The sequence below is a fragment of the Acanthopagrus latus genome, chromosome 20 (assembly GCF_904848185.1).
Source record: "Acanthopagrus latus isolate v.2019 chromosome 20, fAcaLat1.1, whole genome shotgun sequence".
NCBI lineage: Eukaryota > Metazoa > Chordata > Actinopteri > Spariformes > Sparidae > Acanthopagrus > Acanthopagrus latus.
Genome location: NC_051058.1, coordinates 17,366,088 through 17,386,890, shown reverse-complemented (window position 1 = coordinate 17,386,890; position 20,803 = coordinate 17,366,088). Strand labels below are relative to the sequence as shown.

The following is a 20,803-nucleotide window of genomic DNA, read 5'->3' as shown; positions in this document are numbered from 1 at the left end:
TCAGTTTATTTCATCCCGGTCATCTTTTGTCCGAAGGGGGCCGCCAGAACCAACTTTGTCACCTTTGTCAAAGCCGGGCCAACTGTTTCCCAGTTTCCAGCCATCATGCTAAGCTAAGCTAACTGGTTGTAGCTTCATAGCGAACCTTCAGGCACAAGAGTGGGATCAATCCAATACTGATCGATTGACCTTTAATCTCTTTAACAGTCCACACAGTGCGAAAATAAACAACTGCAACACACTTGTGTATATTTTTCTGAATATTTTATTGGTTTCCAAAAAAAGAAATGCATAAAATAAAAATAAAAATAATTTCCTTAAACACAATTTCAACGTCAAGGAACTGGACGATTAAAACTGAGGAAAATCCAACCAGGGGACGGGCGGTCACAGTGACACTTCAGCCCCCCAATCCCTGCTCCTCTTTCTTGGCCAGCGGAGGAGTCGGGGAGAAGCTGCTTTTAATATATGAGATAAAGCAACAGGAGAGGAGAGGAGGGAGCGAGGGGCGGGAGCGAGGGCATTAATGGAGTCTAACAGTAAAAACATGAACTATGAAAGGAAACTGGAAAACCTAAATATTGGCAACTTCACTAGTAACCTTTACATTTGAAGAGTGAGACGATAAACTCAAGAGTAATAAAATGACTATTCTCTTTATTCACATGACGTTAAATCTAAATCCCTTTTGGTTAGAATTAAACTGAAGTGGCCATCTTCCTCTCAAAGCACACTTCTTTCTGAAATAAGGCATCTGAAGGGCTGTCAACTGAAATAATCGCAACTGGAGAGTCACACGTGCATTCAGCGACCGCATAAAGGGCGCTTTAAACATGGCTGCCTTACAACAATATTGTGGGTGTTTCTATGAGGGGCTGCGGGAGGGACAGGGGTCTTTTTATTCTGTCTGGATGTTACTCGCCATCTGCTTTTTCTCAATATAAGCTTAGGCAAAAACAAGAAGAGGGAAAGACTTAAACATAGATGCAGTATAATGGCAGCACAAACATCACAGGATACACACCAGGCTAGGCAACGTCTTGTTGTATGTGTGTGTGCGTGTTTTGCATCTGTGTATGTGTGTGTGTGTGTTTAAAAGCAGCGGTAAACAGTGATATGTTCTGAAGGCTGTTTAGAGGGGGGAATCAATAGCAGGAGGGGGAGGGGAGGGAGAGGAAGTGCAGGTCGTGATTGGCCATTTATGTGAAGGTAAGCCCAGCCTCATTGTAGACTTTGAAGACCTTCTCGATGGCGTTGACGTAGGCGGCCGTCCGAAGGTCCAGACCCAGGTTGTACTTGCTCGCTGTGCGCATGATTTGCTACAAAGGAAGAAGAAAACACGCTATATGAGATTTACCGCCTCACGTATGTAAGCACCAGTCAAGTTGTTGTTCTGGAGCTGTGGTGATGAATAATGGACAGCATCTAGAAGTGGTTAGAACTGTTTTCATTTCTGTACGCATACTGTCATGGCACACTTGATCTTTTTCTAAGAAGCAGTTTAGAAAAGCTTTGGTACAATTCATGTTGGACTGTGCACTATGATCACTTACCCTGGCTGATCTCTCCATGGTGTAGGCCAACCCAGAGTGAACGATATCTTTCTCAGAGGCACCCTGCAACGGAAGATGAACGTTAACCACAAAGTCTATCTCAAGACAGATGCAGTGTCAGATACATGACATACATGACAGCCCCTTTGGCAGATAGATGTCTGAGGATATTGCTGTGTTTACTGATACTTGATTTTCTGGGGAGATGCCAATATCGACATAAGGAAGTAAAAAAAATGCAGAATAATAAAAAAGACAAACAAAAATGGCACATCTCGGCCAATATATACATTGATAATATCAGCCAACTGATATATCAGTCAGTCTCTAGTAGTAGTAGTTTTTACCCTTACTTCTAATTATTCAAAAGGCTATTAACTGGTGGCATTATGTACCAGTCAAGACCCGAAAGGTTTCACACCTGCAAAAGTACCAGCAGAAAATAATTTGTTCATGTTTGAGCAGCGCGATGTGTTTGTCTGGGTCAGCAGACGTTACTCACCGCAACTCTGGCCTGGAAGTCAGCGGTAGGGACAACAGGGATGGGTCCTCCCTGTTTGCCAAACTTCCTCTCCAAACTCTCCTGCACAGACACTAGAAAAGAAAACGGGACAAAGGAAGAAATGAAAGAGACGTCAGAGCCCACATTGTGTCTGCATCTTTAATAAATGCCTGTGATAACACTCACACACACACACACACACACACACACACACTCTGGTTGTTCATCTAGTTTTACAACTGTGGTTGTACCATTTTCTGATTGGCTGTATGTGAACAACACAGAGAGTATAAATGAAAAGTGAAAGAGGTGGTCGGAAGGAGATCCTTTCTCTCTTTCTCAGACTTCACATCAGCAAACACCAGTTGGAGCTGAATTTGCTCAACAACATCACAGACGCCGCCTCAACCAACACAGAACAGGTGAGAATTAATAATTATCTCGATTTTTTTCTATTTACCATGGTTACTTAAAAAATCATCTTGCATTTAAAAATACATTAGGGAGTGTGTAAAAGGGGGGATAAAGTTGTCCATGATTATTGTAAACTCATACGTCATATGAACAAAAAACTATTAATCCCACCCCCCCGTTTTTTGTGCTTTTTTCCCTCAAGTGTTTTCAGAGATTTTTTTCTTTTTTTTTTTTTTTTTTTTTAAACACAGGAGAGAATACTATTTAGCTTAGAAAAAAAACAAAAACCTTACTTCACTTGCCCATCAGGGCTTAGGTAGAATTCAGAGCTTTGGAGTTTAAGAAATACTCCTTGGTGAATTTGAGCTATTATAATGGGAGGTTAAACTTTATATGGTCCATGTCTGATGTGAAACCTGATCTGAGGTTTGTCTTGTGACTTCAGCATAGTATCCATCAACATCAGCCGACTAATCCTGAGCATCACAGCACCAAGAGAAGTACAAGGTACAAGAAGTACAGGCACAGAAAACCCCTGCCCCTGCTTGGAATTGAACCCAAGACGGACTTCTGGTGGTGACGCGCCCAAGATGGCTGCATAGGTGAAGCGGACGTATGTCTGTAGGAAGTCATCATTTTACTCGTAACGCATCACAAAATCAACGTAACAAAAACACCGAGGAGACAGCGGATACAATTAAGATGGCGGACTCATCTCCACAAGACGCTACAACCGTGATGACTGAACTGCAGGCTATCAAGAATATCCTCGAGAACCTAGCTGTGGAAGTCTCGGGAGTAAAAAGTGGAGTAGAGGCGGAGAACGAAACAGTGAAAAGCCTGGACAGCAGAATTACCGAGGCAGAATCGAGAATATCCAAGCTGGAAGAGGCAAAACAGGCCCCGGTGGTGAATGACCTAGAGAAGCAGAATCAAGTACTGAAGGAGAAAATAACAGCGCTGGAATGTTTCTCTCGGCGCCAAAACATACGCATCGCAGGTGTTGAAGAAGGAGTGGAGGGTTGCGACTGGGATCGCTTTATGAACACACTGCTATCGGAGGCACTGGATGTTAATGTCGACGACTTGTATGAAGTTGACAGGATTCACCGAGTCGGGCCCCGACCTGGAGATAACACCAGGCCAAGACACATCATTGTCCGGTTCCTGCGAAACAAGGCCAAGGCTGCTGTGTTAGCGGCGGCGAGAAAGAAGAAGCAAGTCACATGGAAAGGTATGAGGATTTTTTTCTTCCAAGACTATGCTCAGGAGATACAGGAGAAACGCAAAAAATTCAAGGAGGTGAGACGAATTCTCCATGAGCGTAATGTAGATTATGTCCTCCGATACCCAGCAACAATGACCTTTTCATTGGATAACCAGCCGTACGAGTTTTCGTCTGCAGCCGAAGCCAAAGAATTTCTCATCCGCCAGGGAGGTGAGGGGACGACGGGTGCCAGCGGAGGAGAGGAGCGCGACACCGACAATGCATGAAAAAAGGGAATAATGCTGAGAATACACTGCGAATATTGAACTGATCGTGAGAGATCATGACATGGATGTGGACAGAGACTTTAGGGATGAGATTTATCCCATGTCTGGATGGAGCAGGGAGCAATTAGTAATGTGGACGAAAACTGAGCAGAGTTTGTTCCCCCCCGGACTTGATGACAATATCTGAATAACAGGAGCGGAGTAATTTCCGGATGAGTGACTGGTAATACTTCTGATCATTGAACATTATTCTTTAAGTATCATCATATATGGCATGAGGTCAGAGTCTGTGGTAAGATAATATGTTTTCTTTTCTTAATATGAGGATGTGCGCACATGGGTCGGTGCGCGCATATACACTCCTTTTTCCGTTGTCGTTGCTCCTTGTCTGGGAGGGATAAATACATACAAGATGTGTATCTTATCCATGTAACTGCAATAAGGTAACAAGTATTGGTTTGTATTTGTCTGTCAGAAACATCAACTAAAAAAAAAAAAAAAAAAAAAGGAATTGAACCCAAGACCTTTTTGCTGCGAGACCACCAGAGTTGTCTTATGGCCCTCATACACCACAGTTTGTCTGTATGTTATGGAGAATGTAAGGAGCTGTCTTGTACTCACTGAGCAGGTGGTAGTTTGAGTCCCTCTCATACTTGAAGGTCAGTCTTCCATAGCTGACATGGTTGAGATTCTTCAGCCACTCGAAATAAGACACTGTCACGCCACCAGCATTCAGGTACATGTCCTGCAGGATGAAACAACACAAACTCAGACAGCTGCCTGTTCGGAGAGTCTCGACCTATCTTCACTAATTACTGTGTGTAATTATGATTACACGAATGAATAATTATCAATGATTAATTTCCTCTACTGCAAAAAAATGTAAGACTTGTTTTGGGAAGAAAGGAATTATTGTTCTGTAAAATATAGACATGGAATAAAGTTTAAACGCAATGCTTTTGTGAAAAATTATTTTGACAACAGGTTCAAGGGCAAAATAACAGATGTCTGAATAAACTTATTGAAACAGTTTTATTTTATTTTGTTTACAGTCTGGATTCCACTTTCATGATTCAAATATTATGCGTACACACTCTTGTTTTTAAGTTTCATTAAATATTCGTAACTGAATAAGTCAAAAATCACATTTAAAGTTTGAAGAAACATCCTCAGGTTTTATTCATTAGGAGTGTCACACCCAACATAACACTCATAAGGAGATGGGTGTGGTTTGGTCAGATTTGATTGACAGGGATGGAACAAAAGCAAACACACTTAAGCTAAGAAAAAAAAAGCCTGTTTTTAGTTTTGAAAGAGCACATTCAGTGTTGCACAAAATGAAAATGCTCAAGTGCAAGTAGAGTACTTTAGAATATAGTATTATGCAACAAACCTGTCTGTCTATAAACTTGGGTCCTTGGCCTGAAAAACTTTGGAGACCCCTGTTCTAGAGACTTCTAGAAACCCTGTTTTAGTTTATTCAAAATTAGTTTTTACCTTTTTACAGTATCTTCTAGTTTGCATTTCCAAGTGTGTGCAGGTGTGTGCTTACAGGAATAACCATGACGTTGTTCTCCAGGAAGATCTTGTCAGCATCAGGGGTGGTGGGCCCGTTGGCTCCCTCAGCAATGATCTGGAAGAGACAAAAAACAAACACTTCACACAAATGCGACCGAGTTGCCCTGTCCTTAATCATATGAATACATGTGAACACAACGCACAGCATGGTGGGTAAATAAAAGTGTGTGCTTACCTTGGCCTTGATCCTGGAGGCATTGTTACGTGTGAGCTGCTTCTCTCCGGCAGCAGGGATCAGGATGTGACAGTCAGCTTCCAAAATGTTCCCCTCGTAGGGCTTGGCTCCCGGGAAGCCAACAATGGTGCCGTTGTTCTGCAGAAAGTGCAGACAGACACACAAATGCATGAGAGAAATATATTAGAATGTTTTCACACTGATATATTTAAGTGAGAATGAATCAGTAAGATAAAAAACAAGAGCTTATGTGTTCTGGGAAGGGAGAAGGGATAACAACTTTAAGGACAAGTAAGATAAGAGAAAGGAGACACAATTGAGCGAAAGGCAGGTGTGCTGGTACCAGTTTGTAGTCCTCCAGCTGTTTGGGGTCGATGCCATCTGGGTTGTAGATTGCTCCATCAATCTCAGCGATTCCCACACACTTGGCCCCAAACCTGTGCAGGTACCTCATGGAGTGGAGACCCACATTACCAAAGCCCTGTGAAAAGTGACAGTGCAGTAATTTACATCACGCTCCGACACCACAATGAAATTTACTGATAAAATCATTACACAATATCAAAAGTAAACATGTTTAACTGCTACACTCTGTTTTCCTCAACTTTGAACTGTGATTCAGCTCCACGTAACTACATACTCTGGTGCCACCATGTGGTCAGTTTAGGTTATAACGTCATATATCATCTACTGTATCATGACTTGAAAGGAGACCTTAGACAGGTGCCATTGTTTGATTTCATCGGCCAACATCAGCCCATATCTTGGCATGTTTTCCGACATGAACCGATTACTTAGACAAACGTTTATCATTTAATATAAAGTATCCTGCCTCCATTGTATATATTATCAATATTCTGCATTTTTTCCTTATTGTTGGAATCAATGTTTTTTCTTTTTTTTTTGTCCAACTGCTTTTGAAATAAATCCATTTTAAACTGTGTTACTTTGGCCCCAATACTTGTGTGAAAAGGGCAGAATGAAACATTTCATAATAATATATACTATGTTGCTGGATTCTATTTATTGATGCATTCATCACATTAATGTGAAATAGCATTTAGTTACAGTCCATCACTGGTTATTCTAAATTTTGACAATAAGATTTTCTACACAAAAATCTTTTATTCACCTCTTTCATTGCAAATAATCAGTATCAGCCCTGGGAAACACTATATTGGTCAATCACTACTGGAGGCACAGATGGACACAAGGGATAAATCATTCTGTTGCATGTGTATGAAAACCCACAAATTAATCAAAACATTCATTGCTGATGCTAAACCCAATCTCACCCACAATAATGTAAGATGACAGGAGATTTCTCCATTTCTATCATCTCATGTATCGTCATATCACATGTCCCCAACTCAGATTAAACAGGACTGCAGAATAACAGGGATTCAGACTGGTGACCTCGCAGAGGACTTTTTTATCTAAATAAAAAATACGCTAGTGGAGTAAAAACATGCCCTTGTTTTGATCTTATACGATACTAGAGATCAGCTCTCTCCTCACGCACTAATAAATCTCTAAGAAAATCTAATCTCAGCACAACATAATCCTCAAACACATTCACACACACACTCACAGAGGGATTAGCTTTTTGAACATCCACGTCATGATTCAGCTGTTGTCACTGCTTCTTCACCACCTCAATGACACCCTCACCCAAATAACCCCGTTCACACAAACGTCATCCCCTTCCAACATAATCGTTTCTCTGCTGTTGCTTCTTTGAAAATCTCTTTAGCTTGGACGGGATATTTGTTGGTTTGTAAGGAGCAGATAATCCGCTTCTTTCCTGACAGAGACATGTCTGTTGAGTGAAATGCATCCAACATACAGGGTCATTTGAAGAATACCATAACACACAGTTGTCATTAACAAGTGGTAATTATAGAAAGTATTCTAGGAAAGCAGAGGAGGCCAGTGCCAAGGGGTTCCCTACCCATGTGTCAGCCTGTGTGTGTGCAGATGACACGTGAGGAGCGACAAACAGAAGTGAAACTGTTAAGAAGAGTAAACTGCTGACACATCTCATATAGAGACATTAGGTAGTAAAATCTAAAAAAAAAAAAAAAAAAGTTTAAAAAGTTTCTCAACACAAAGTGCTGTACGCTGCACTTCTGTGCACAGAGGAGTCTGAACAGTCGGCCCAGACAGCATCAGCTCAAAAATGGTCTGAAAGGGGATGTATCACTGAGGATTTTGTGTCAGTGAGTATTTCTCATGAACACAGATGGGAATCTCCTTCAGTTCACTGCCGTCTGCTTGGTATGAGGAGATCAGGGCCAGGCGAAAACAGATGGCGCTGCTCTGATTGAGCTCTAAAACCTCACTGAGAATTCAAATGAAAACTTTAAATCCTGTGAGCAAATATCTGCAGCACATTTAGGATCTCGTATGTCCTCTTGAGTAAAATCTTTCTACTTTGATCAAACCATGCGTGTGTGAGTGTGTATGTGTACCTGGATAATGAAGGTCTTGTCCTGGAAGCCTGGTGTCAGGCCCACCATGCTCATGTAGGACGCCTCGTTAATGAAGTTCTCGATGCCGTGGAAGACTCCGCGACCAGTGGCTGAGATACGACCGTGGATACCTCCCTGGCTGATAGGCTTTCCTGTCACACATGCGTGGGCATTGATGTCCTGCACACAAATACAGGATGAATCAGAACATAGACTGTAGAAGATTGTGTAGATAGCATTAGATGCCCACAGGTTACCAAATGTTCAAAGGTTAAATTTATGTTTACCACTGCAGAAAAGCACTGTGAGAGGAAGTAGCAACCTTCATGGCTGATCAATGAGGAGAAACAGCTCAAAAATATTAATTTCTCCAGTGGACATCCAATTGCCACCAAGATGCCAGCATTGAGAACAAAACATCTTGTAGGAACAGTTAATTATTTCAATCAAAAATCTCCTAGTTTTCCAATTAAATCCAACACAGTTCGATATATTTGGGGACCAGCATCTAGTGGCCATGAGTGGTACTGCACATCTGCTTTCTAGCTTTAGCTCTCATGGCATTAACTGCTTGACATACACGGTGCCATGCACATCACTATTCAATACCCATGACTCTCTGCTTTCAAATACCCAGAGCAGGAATGTGTCACCTACTCCAAAGCTCTGCTGGGGGTATTTGGGACAGAGGACACATGACTACTGTAGGTAAGGTGAAAGGAGGATAAAGAGGAGAGTGGAAAGGGAGATGGAGTAGCATGGAGAAATTTAATACTAAATGCACCACAATGGATTACATGGATATTGTTTGTAGTCACTAACATTTAAATGACACAGGTATAGAGAGTGCTTGGTGTATTTTGATTCTGTGTGGACACAATGTGTCACAATACCTTCTGTGTGTTCATGAGCCAGTCAAATTACAGCAAAACACTCTGTGACTCTACACCTGTTTGACACTGATTCCACGTGGGAAGAAGTGATACAGAAAATGGATCTGGCAATATAAAAACAATAATTTTACTCCCAGCTGAACATGTCTGAGGGGAAGCCATAAAGAAAAGATGTTAAATTTATATTATATATAAAAGGAGAGACATTCAGCAGCTCACTTTGATCTTATAACGATACTATATTACAGTAATGCCACAAATTTCAGAGAAGGTGGGACCATTTTGGACTGTTTTCATGTTGCACAGAAGCAGATCAAGTTATTTCAATTTCTAGTTAAGGCTCTAACTATCAGTTGTAAAATAAACATGCTTAAACACACCAGTAAATATTTTCCAGCTTTAGCCAAATATGCCCTATTTGACAGGTTCTGATACAAAATACTTCGCTGATAACACAAACACACACACTCACAGGCCTCACTGTATAAAGCAGCTTTTAAGAGGGGAGGAATGACTCAGTGGTCGGATGGGAAGGGAGCGGCAGGAAACCACTGCACATGGTTTACATGTGACTCATTTCTTGCTTTTAATTTGGCCTATTTTGGAATTTGTATCAAATACCAGCCAAGTCGTACGGGTTGGTCTCGTAGGTCTGAGAACTCACAGTGTGTGCGATGGTGTTTGCGTATGTGTCGGCGATCCAGGACATTTCCCTCTCTCCTGTGCTCATATCTGGGGCCGGGACATCGATGCCAGGTCCTGGTCAGGAAAGAGGGGTGGAAGCGGGAGGAAGGGAGGATTAATAAGGCGGAGTACAAACTTGAATTTTCTCATATCGAATAGCACAAACTGGGTTTCACTTTTGACAACTTGGTAGCTTTACTGATCCTTAACATTTGAATGAACATTATGTCACCAGCAGAATTTGGTTGACAGAGGAAATGTGAGGGCCAGGCTTTGCGTCCTTGTGTCATATATATATACACACACACACACATACATACACATGTGTCCTCAAGGGCCTTGTACTCTAGATGGTCCAAAAACAGAAGCAGGCATGCAGAGAGGTAGGTGGCAGGGGGATGAGACTACTAATAGCTTAACCACCAGGAACGGCAAAGTTGCGTTGCCTGTGATGCAGAGAAGCCAGTATATTTTCGAAAAAATTAAACATCATGTGCAGACTCCTGATTGTGTATAACATCAATAGAGTCAAAAGAATAACCATTTAACTGCCATATAGCCACGTAGCAGCAAAAACATTTTAAAAGAACAAAAGAAGATTTTGTTGTGGGTCAATGCATTAACGTTACATTTGTATGTGCAGCGTCATAAGTCTCTCTGACATGTTTGAACTAAACACATTATTAACATGAACATGAATACAGACAGGGTTGAACAAACTGGCTGTATTGGGGATGATAACCTTTTGAACCAGTGTTTATGTTAATATGTGGCCTTGCTTAATGTAAGTAACTCTACTATCAGAACTTTTTTCCTGGAAACTAACTGTTAAATAAATGATAAACAGTGAGATTGCTCACATATGTGCTTTCTCCACTTGTCAATACCGGGGCAAAGTTGAGTTCCTATCTCAATCCTCCGGCTTCTTTTTCACTACAATTATTTGTCTCCCTTTGCAGTTGACACAGGCACACCCTGAGCTACCCCGACCTGAATAAACAGCCCAAGAGGAAGGGGAAAGGTTTCTCTGAGTGGAAACATTCACCTCTCACCACCAGAGTGTAACTGAGTCAAGTAATGCCAAGAACACTGTCAGGCACCAGATACCAAGCAATGTGACATATGAATACCTCAAGTTAAAACTTTGCCTCTAGAAATGTAATTAATGTTTAAATTCACATGAAGACTCACCGATAAAACCCTTCTTGGCCAGCTCGATAGTGAATCTCCTGGTAATCTTCTCCAGCTCATTATCCTGCAACAGACAGATACAGTATAATGATTTAAGAAAAACATGTCGTTGCTTGGTCACAGCGTAATAGACATTCAAGGAAGGGAGCCACTAAGTAAGGAATAAGGAATGTAAAATAGAGAAGACAGTGCAATATTTAGAAAGAACTGAGGTTTTTGTTTAACGGTTTGCTTCCAGTGAACTCAGCCACTGAGCTTCATGTCTGTTTATTTCACATTCCATCAACAGACTGACTAAAATCCCCATCTATAATCCAATTAAAGGCAGTGAAGGCACTGTTAGTTCACTGATGAAATTTTTACTTCAAAGCAAACTTATAACCGAAACAAAACAGACTTTTGAGGATCTGCTTCAACAGGCAGCGTCCTGTTCTCTCTTTTCACACCTCTATCTTTTTCTTTCTTTAGCACCTTACACACATGTAGTGTATCCCTGAAATGTGCAGAAACACTTCCTGCACGGGGTTATCTGTGAATGGGAGGCAGGGATCAGTATTCACAGAAATTTCAGCTGCCAATTTCCCAGCAAAAGGCCTTGCAATATTTCAAAGAAGCATTTGCTATTGTGTTTCGATTGAAATATTTCATTGCAAGGACAGCTCATAAAAAGGTTAATTTCATAAGGATTGACACAAACAGACACAAGACTCCGTAGATGACATTTATGCCCCCCTCCCCAAAAACATTATCTGTCTTGCAAATTTGGTGAATATTAAGTTTTGTATATTAAAGAGCATCAATAGAAGAAAGGAAATATTCCTGCATGTGTGACTAATGAAAAATCTGTAGCGGTGCATGAAAGGTTATCCCAGTAATTTACCAGGAAACATGTGACATAAGACATAAGACATACATAAGACAAAGACAAACATAAGACGCTTTTTGGTTATTCTGTAAAGTACAAAATGGAAAGATAAGGTCCAACAGCCCAGTTTTGGATACAAGAAAGAGAGAGAGAGAGACAAACACAAGAAAACTGAAATCCATCGAATAACTGCAAGTCTTAGGAATGTTAAGTGTTCGGCTCTGCTGCTTTCCTATCAGTATCACATCACACAGTTAAACATGTCTGTGCATAAGTGTGCATGTGAGTGTAGGGGGAGGGAAGGGATTGACGTTGGAAGGCTTACAGAGTAATTCCTGGGGTTGATCTTGACTCCAGCTTTGGCTCCACCAAATGGCACATCTGGAGGAGAATAATACAACTTAATAACCACAGAAACATTCATGCACAATGTGGAATTGAAAGAGGGGCAATATAAAAGTTGGGGAAATATTCTCGTGCACTGTGGCAATGCAGTCTAAAGCAGTGCCGTGCCAGCTTTTGAGCTAAATAACAGTAGATGAATGACAAGAACCTGGTAGAGTAAACAGTATTGATATGTATGTGGCGATGAAAGGGGTCATCAGCTTTATAGAAGGCTGACTAATACTTACCAACGACGGCACACTTGTAGGTCATCAGAGAGGCCAAGGCTTTGACTTCATCCACAGACACATCTGTACTGTAACGGATACCTGATGGAAACACACACATACAGGGAGCAGTTTACAACATGGCCTGCATACAATGACAAATATCTGTTTTGACTACATTCAAACAGAGCACATACAATCATAACAAACATTAATGTGGGATCTGTTTTGACATTTATGAACTCTTGAACCATGGCTACTTTGTCTCCTATGATTTCTGATGGTACTGCTCTGTATTCTCCGCATCAGTGTATTTTATAAAATAAAAAGTAAGATCCTTTTTTTTTTGACCAGAAACAGCTGTTATATCACTCAAGGCTCCTTTGACAAAAACACTTATTTCACCTCACAGAAGGCAGGAGTCGCTGCAAAGGCTTGGGCAATCTCCCAAATTTCATATTGCAGTATCGACAAATGATTATCATCATCATTGAGGTGAGAGCATGGTCAGGTTTTTCTTACAATTATGCCATTTTATTTTATTTTCATGACAGAACAGTAATGAACAGAAACTGAAAAAAAGTAAATGACTAGCAGAGACAGACCGTCAGAGCCTGAACAGTATGTTCTTAACAGGTCAGAGATCACTGATTGCATCCAGCAGTCACAGTGGCAGCTATGGGCGGGTGGAGACCGAATGGACCAATCGCAGACCTTCACTCTGATCCCAGTCATTCCTTCCTCATGTCCGAGGTTTACTACCGTCGCTACGGTAACATGTGTGGGCCAGCTTGTGTGCGGCGTTACATGAGATCATACAGCTGAGCTGCCGAAGTCACAGTACTCCATCTCACTGGCACATTGTGCGTGCGAGACTGTCCGGCAGCACCAAATATAGCTCACCCAGAGTTAGCTTACACAGAGAAACCCAAGGGCAAACAGCACAAAGAGGAGACGGCAGATTGCTTCACGGTGACAAAAGCACTGTTTGTCCATTTTCATGTGTTTGACTGCGAGCGAAATCCCGCCCACGATGATGTCATCTTTATAACACAATATGTGCCCACCTACTTCACTTTGCGTTAATGCAGTCATAGCAAAAGATCAAACCTCTCAAATCAAAGTGCTATCTTGCAGAGAGCTGCTGTGGTTCTTCCCCCCACTCTTCATTTCCATTCATCCAAAGATCAACAGAGGACAATCTTGAGTTCACTGATCAAATTAAGAGGCAAAAAAAAGCCTGGCTTCCTCCCCCTCCCCCATCCAACCATCCAATTTTTCCACCCGACAACCAGCTCTCCACAGCAACAAGATCCAAAACATATCTGTAAACACATTCCTCTGAAATGGAGGGCAGATTTTTGGGAAATAAACTGAGCCCACGCTAAAATTCAGCAGGTCAGTGTAATTTCTACAGTCTTGCCCGAAGGACGACATTACAGAGCATTCTGCTTCAGAACCGCTCGGGTCTAAAGCAGCTCAAAAACACTAATTTAAAAAGGCACGTTTATTGAGATTTTGCTTGAAACAGAGCGTGCATTTGTCCTTTTATGATACTTTCACCTTTATTCTTGTTTCTTATCATTAATTGCTTTTTTGGCCCTTTAATGAAACATAAATGAACACAAACACTGATTTCCAATTTAATATGAAGTTTCAGTCTTTGTTCAACCAAAATATAACCATTCTGTCTTCATTCCTTAAAAGGGGCATTTTAACGTATAACTAAAGATAATAATAAACACAGTGATAGTATGAATATATGATACATTCTTAGACAGTTATTAAAACATGATATCCTCCTAATACTGCAACCCTACAAATTATAAACTGAATATGACTATGTCCAGTTAATGTACATAACAGTCATATTCAGGATATTTTTGTCTGGGTGAAATAAGCCACTTATCATTTTTAAATGAATGCATCTCCAGGAGTTATTTTGATTAAGAGGGCAAATTTTTTTTGTCCCTTCATACCAATGCAACTTTGACAAACTGCTGCACTTTTGGTTTCCATGTGAAATGTGACATTTCCATGAAAGATCCTAAAGATTGTTGTCCACTTCTGCACAGAAAAAGGAGAAGGATGTTGACAGTTTTGCAGACTAAACAAACTTCAAGTAGCTGGTATTATTTAAAACTTTCCACAAACTCTCTTCTGCGGGTGTGTGTGAACATACAAACACACACGCAAAACTCAGCAGTGTAATCCAGCCCCCCCCCGGCTGTCACTATGCAGCTCTGGGGGTGTATGAGCACTGCATGCACACACAAAAACAGCCTTTGCACTTTGTAGTCTGATCTGAACACAGTAAAGGGTCTATGCACTATATCAATGATTAAACCCCTTGAAAATAACAGCTCTCTTAATCCTATCCCACTCCCATTATCCAAGACTTTGACCTGAAGGACATATCAGACGGTTAGACAGTCAGACAAAACGATGAAAAACATGGCTTTTAAATTATCATTGAATGAATGCAGCTTCTGTTCTAGTAGTGGCTGTAGTGTAACACAGATTCCCATCGTGTGAGATTTCTTAACTGCGACTGGCAGATCCAAATGAGGAGTTCTATCCAATTTCTATTGTCCAAGATTTGCTTTGACTTGTGCGGCTTACCCTTGTGATTACCAAATAGCTGCACATTGGATCTGGATTAGACTTTAAGAAAAAGACTACTACTGCAAGGCTGGGTATTGAGCTCTGCATCAAAGTGATGCTCTGCTCTCCTCAGGCTTTCATGATATGTACAGAGGTAATACCGCTCTGATAGCTGATAACTGCCTCACCAGATTCTCTGGAGATTCAGTAATAGCTGCACTGATCCATTACTGTTAAGTAGTTTGGGGGAGAAATCTGTAATATCTGGGTGCCAGAAATAGATGAGCGTTGACTCATCTATTATTTTAAATTTATTCATGTATAGCACAGTGCCCATGCACCATGTCCATGTCTTCAGCAGAAATATGCCTACCCAGGATAGGTCTGCAATCCCAACACAAGGCTAATACAGCAGAGGGGTTTCAAAGTGTTAATAGCAGGCCAATGTCCACTCCACACCATTCAAATGTGCCCTTTGACTGGCTGGCTGACAGAGTGGTATGTCTCTTTCTACTGGGAATACCTCCTCTCTTTATGACACCCTCCCACACCTGTCATGCTGCTGACAAATAGGAGTGCCTGGAAACGCAACCACCCCCTCCGCAGCTCTTACACCTCCCGTCTTCCTATACATCATATCCTTCTTTTCACATGTCACCCAGAGTGCAATGCAGTGGTAGCCCATAATGCCTCTGCTTTGAACCTTGAACTTTGAACCAAAGAGCATATGTCACTCTGTCATCCGCTGCGCTATGCATTGCACAAAAAGCTTGTTTAAACTGTTTCTTGGATCTACAGAAAGAGTGAACAACACATTGTGTGCAATACGCCCGAGCTTGCCTGTGCTGTGTGAATAAATCATCTGACAGAAGAAGGTGCAAGCAATAGGTCTTCAATAGTCAAGCATGTGTTTTGTGCAGCAAAGGCCTGAATTGCTCAATGACACAACACCTGATGCTTTCAGAGCTGCCCTCTCCATCACATCAAACATATTCGATGAAGAGTAGGCCAGATCAGTGAACACACCATATTAACCGGTGCATTCATCCAGTTTGCATCAAACTACCGTATTATGGACTGGGCAAAAATATTTCTGAACATTCAAGACTGACGACTAGAGCTCACCACTGTCAAAACGAAAAATGGGGGTCGCTGCAGTTAGCCTGCAAGCTAACAAACGACAGTAAAATTACAGCCACAGGTGAGCAGGAAGGTCACTGTAAACAGCACAGAAAGACTCGTGTGACCGGTTGTGACATACAGGAAACAAACAAGACAAATGAACATCCATTATAAAGACATGGGTGTAGTTAACTGCACGGTAAGCCAAGTAAGAGACCGTTAACTTAAGTAGTGTGTAACGGCACAGTAACGTGAGCAGCTGTTGACAGCAGCTGCCTTATGTTGTGTGCTTTTAACTAGCTAGCTAATGTTACTGGTTGCTAACCAATGCTAGGTAGCTGGCTAAAGCTAGCTGGCATAGGGGCCGGTCGGGGAGGATTGGCTGGATTCCTACCTCCTTTGCAGGGTGTTCTGTGCTGGCTGTGCTGGGCGCGGTACCCCTCCACAACCTCCCACTCTCCGTTATCCCTCTTGATGGGGAAGGACACGCTCAGGACGTGATTACAGGGCTTGATGATGCGCAGGATGCCACGCACACGGTGCCGCTTCTGCTCGGGGGTTTCCCTGGTCTTCAGATCCTCCACCAGCTTGTCCTCCACGATGGTGGCGCCGCGGTCGAAGAAGCCCTCGACCATCTTGAAGAAGTTGGGGTCGTCGGGCTTGTCCGCCGCGTCGGCATAGTGACGGACCCGCATCAGGGACGAGGACACCGGGAGAGCGGAGTCCACGCAACCCGAGGCCAGGGCACTGCCCGCAGAGCGGCTCAGCAGCTCCCCGAAATACCGATACATGACTAAAACTAGCTAACCGTCTAAACGAACTAATAAAAGGCAACTAAACAACAAGGACAATGGGGGTGACGACAGGAGAAGGGGGGTAGAATGAACGACACAGCAGCTCCTCACCGTGTCCCGTCCTCTGGCCGAGTGGGGAATGACATGCTGTGTCAGTTTGCTTTAAAAGGCAGCGCGAGCCGGGCAGAGCAGTGGGGGTTCCTCGGGACTCACGCGGAAGAGGAGGACCAAAGGAGGCGCGAGCCCGTGCTGTTCAACTGACAGCGCGCGCTCCCGAGTTTTTACCGTTGGTTTTCAAAGATGGAGGGGGGAAAAAAGTAAGAAAAAGGGAAAGTTAAATGATATACAATCATTTATTTTCACATGAATGGCGTGAAATATGTTGAGATGAATGCGACGCAGTAACTACAATTGAATGCTATGGTAAATATATTTATTTCATTAAGTTTGTAGACGCATATAAGCTGGCAGATATGATGAGCATCGGCTTTGTTATTCATTATCTTTTGTACCGCGTCCACAGTGTTACAGGTTTGTACTTTGTCGTTTGTTCAAATGAGGCCTGCTGTCATCAGCAGTTCCCCGATCTGTTGAGTGAGTCGACACAGCCATGAGGGGAAAGAGAGAGAGAGAGGGAGAGTCAGATGGGAGCTGCTGAAAAGGCCCTTTGTGTTTGCATCAGTCATTAACCGCCCTCATGGACAGCTACAGTTAATGAGGGGGTTGATCTGCTGATGTAGCTGCAGTTTCTGTATTCCAGCACACATTAACTGACTATTTAATGCTACCATTGAAAAATATCCATATTGACTTAAAAAGATAAAAGTAAATTCTACAGTTAAGCTAGGAGCTCTGTGAGGCTTTACTAGCTAACAAAGCATGCTAGCATCTACCTTAATAGCCACAGTAGTGTGTTAGCATGGTAACATTCGCTAATGAGCTCTAAACACAATGTATGACTGACGCTTGTGGGAATTAGTTTTGCAAGTATTTGGTCATAAACCTTTCATGGCACTAGATAAAAAGTAAAAGGTCCAATTCGTTAGAAAGTTGTATTTTGAGTCTTAACACCAACTCGTCAAATACTGACATTTTGAGATTGTAAATTGGATCGGCCGTCAATTCAGTATTTGACAAATAGGGTATCCGTGAGTGTCATGAATGTCTACAACATCTTGTGCTTCTACAACAAGTTTACACCAATCCTTCTAATGTTTGTTGAGATGTTTCAGTCTGGAGCAAAGTGTAGGACTGACTGACAATACTGTCATCCCTTGAGCCAAGCTGCTAGCATGGCTAAAATTAAAGACTTCTTCGTATGAATGTTGGCATTTTGAAGAATCAGCTGTGTCCTCACGATTTTGTTTGACAAATATTAGTTTGGCCTTCCACTCTTTATCTTACACTGATTTTACTGTGAGCCAACTTGAAACTTGAAGGAGCAATCTTTATAAAGAGCCGATTTTCTTGTCAGGCCGAGTAGAATGTGACCCATTGGTTGGTTCGTCAACTTGATCACACAAAAACTGCTGAACGGATTGTTCCAAACCTTGGATGGAGGATTGGTTTCAGTCCAAAATAGACCCCAAAAACTTTTGGTGTGCATCCAGATAAAGGGACGGAATTTTATCTAACTTTCTTAGAAATTGCAAGGACGGTTGTTTTTCAACATTTCCGACAATGCATGGATTTTGATAAAACTGTACTCTACTGAGGGCCATTCTAGTATTGATAGAGTACTTGATAAAGACAATAGAAATGTCATTGTGCTGGCAAACAGCCTACTTTATATGCATGCTTTATGTAGATGTGTGTGCAATGCATTCAATTATGTGTCCGAGTGAGAAGGTGTAATTTAGGGCACGAGGTCTGTCATGGTGTGTGTGTGTGTGTGTGTGTGTGTGTGTGTGTGTGTGTGTGTGTGTGTGTGTGAATGGGGGTTTGCTTGAAAGCACTTCAGAGACAGCTGGAACAAAGCTGGGGTGTTTGTGTGAAGAGGTGAGGGGGGAGGGCGAGTGTCTTCCTCTCCGCTGTGACGGCATCACCAGATTGCTCAAGATCATTTTAATCAGCGGCCTTTTCACTCAGCATAGGGGCAAGGTATCATGGGCACAACCTATGGATCAGCCAATCAGCAGTGCTTTGGAGCCATGATAGCGGTGTAGCTTTAAAGATGGCAGTGTCAAAGGTCAGTGCAACACTTTTCTCTGGACTGAAATATCAGCAACTATTGGCTGAATTAGCTTAAAACTATGTATGGACATTTAGAATCCCCAGAGGATGAATCAGAATGACATTTCATCCAGTGCCACAATTATCTTAAGATATTGATTTGTGCAGTACCAGTGCTAATTAGGAAGTAAGCACACAAATACTTGCACTAATGGTGAGCATGCTAATATTATTTGTGCTACACTTAAGCATGTTAGCATTGTCATTGTGATGGTCATATGGTATTAGCATTTCTCTTCAGGCACTGCAGTATTTTTATACAGCCTTAGAAAAGCTGCGAGCACGGCTGTGGACTTGTAGGGGCTGTTCACATAACAGTGGTTTTCTCATAAAATGGTAAACTTTTGAGTTTTTTGGCTGCGCATTCACAAGAAGCTGGTGTCATTAGAGTTACAGTTACAGTGTGTAACCTTTTAAAACTCCACCCTTACCACTGTCATGTAAATGTATTATGGTATAAGCCCAATAGCCATTGACTGTCGAGCTTTATTTTTGCTGCCAACTCTACTGAGTTTATTAACACTACACCGCCTAGGTTTAAAATTGCTGCACCATTACTGTCACACCACCACCTACTGGCCTGGCATGTGAACTGTATCCTTTTTGCGGCTCTCGTGTGCACGAGGATCATTTTCACAACGCTGTCGTATTAACATTTCTATTTTTTCTACGTTTAGCAAAACTGTTGTCATGTACTGCATTGTGGCTGTATTTTCATTCTTGGCTGATCTTCTCCTTCTCCTCTTAGGGAAGAGCAGGAACAGCACTCACATGAAAAAAAGATGCCTCTTGTATGTTCATGTCAGTGCATCAGCCCCCACTGTCTGAAAACAGTTAATATAGCGTGGCTGTTTTGTAACTCTGCATTCATTGCATGTTCACAGTGTTTAACAGAGACATACACTATATTACCAAAAGTATTCGCTCACCCATTCAAATGATCAGAATCAGGTGTTCTAATCACTTGGCCTGGCCCCAGGTGTATAAATTCAAGCACTCAGGCATGCAGACTGTGAAACAAGACATTTGTGAAAGAATGGGCCGCTCTCAGGAGCTCAGTGAATTCCAGCGTGGAACTGTCATAGGATGCCACTTGTGCAACAAATCCAGTCGTGAAATTTCCTCGCTCCTAAATATTCCACAGTCAACTGTCAGCTCTATTATAACAAAATGGAATCGTTTGGGAACAACAGCAACTCAGCCACGAAGTGGTAGGCCACGTAAAGTGACGGAGAGGGGTCAGCGGATGCTGAAGCGCATAGTGCAAAGAGGTCGCCGACTTTCTGCACAGTCAATTGCTAGAGAGCTACAAACTTCATGTGACCTTCAGATTAGCCCAAGTACAGTACGCAGAGAGCTTCATGGAATGGGTTTCCATGGCCGAGCAGCTGCAGCCAAGCCACACATCACCAAGTGCAATGCAAGGCGTCGGATGCAATGGTGTAAAGCACGCCGTCACTGGCCTCTAGAGCAGTGGAGACGCGTTCTCTGGAGTGATGAATCACGCTTTTCCATCTGGCAATCTGATGGACAAGTCTGGGTTTGGAGGTTGCCAGGAGAACGGTACATTTCAGATTGCATTGTGCCAACTGTGAAATTTGGTGGAGGAGGAATTATGGT

The 20,803-nt window shown here is 42.2% G+C and overlaps 1 protein-coding gene across 1 annotated transcript; it reads right to left on the bottom strand.

The window, feature by feature from the left end:
• Positions 1–247: 247 nt before the first annotated feature.
• On the bottom strand, positions 248–17,095 carry glud1b (glutamate dehydrogenase 1b). Its single transcript, XM_037082075.1, has 13 exons — positions 16,552–17,095; positions 12,453–12,533; positions 12,146–12,201; positions 10,956–11,019; positions 9,745–9,839; positions 8,188–8,367; positions 6,060–6,197; positions 5,717–5,854; positions 5,516–5,596; positions 4,585–4,708; positions 2,056–2,147; positions 1,554–1,616; positions 248–1,319 (listed from the first exon to the last, which is right to left on the bottom strand). The coding sequence occupies exons 1-13, from the start codon at positions 16,946–16,948 to the stop codon at positions 1,200–1,202; spliced, it is 1,629 nt and encodes a 542-aa protein (XP_036937970.1). The 5' UTR covers positions 16,949–17,095; the 3' UTR covers positions 248–1,199.
• Positions 17,096–20,803: the final 3,708 nt, after the last annotated feature.

Coding starts and splice junctions, on each gene's coding strand:
- glud1b (XM_037082075.1), bottom strand. CDS start 16,948: ATGTATCGGTATTTCGGGGAGCTGCTGAGCCGCTCTGCGGGCAGTGCC. Junction 8,368..9,744: donor CAAACACCATCGCACACACT/GTGAGTTCTCAG, acceptor ATTTGTGTGCAG/GACATCAATGCCCACGCATG. Junction 4,709..5,515: donor ACAACGTCATGGTTATTCCT/GTAAGCACACAC, acceptor TTCATCCTGCAG/GACATGTACCTGAATGCTGG.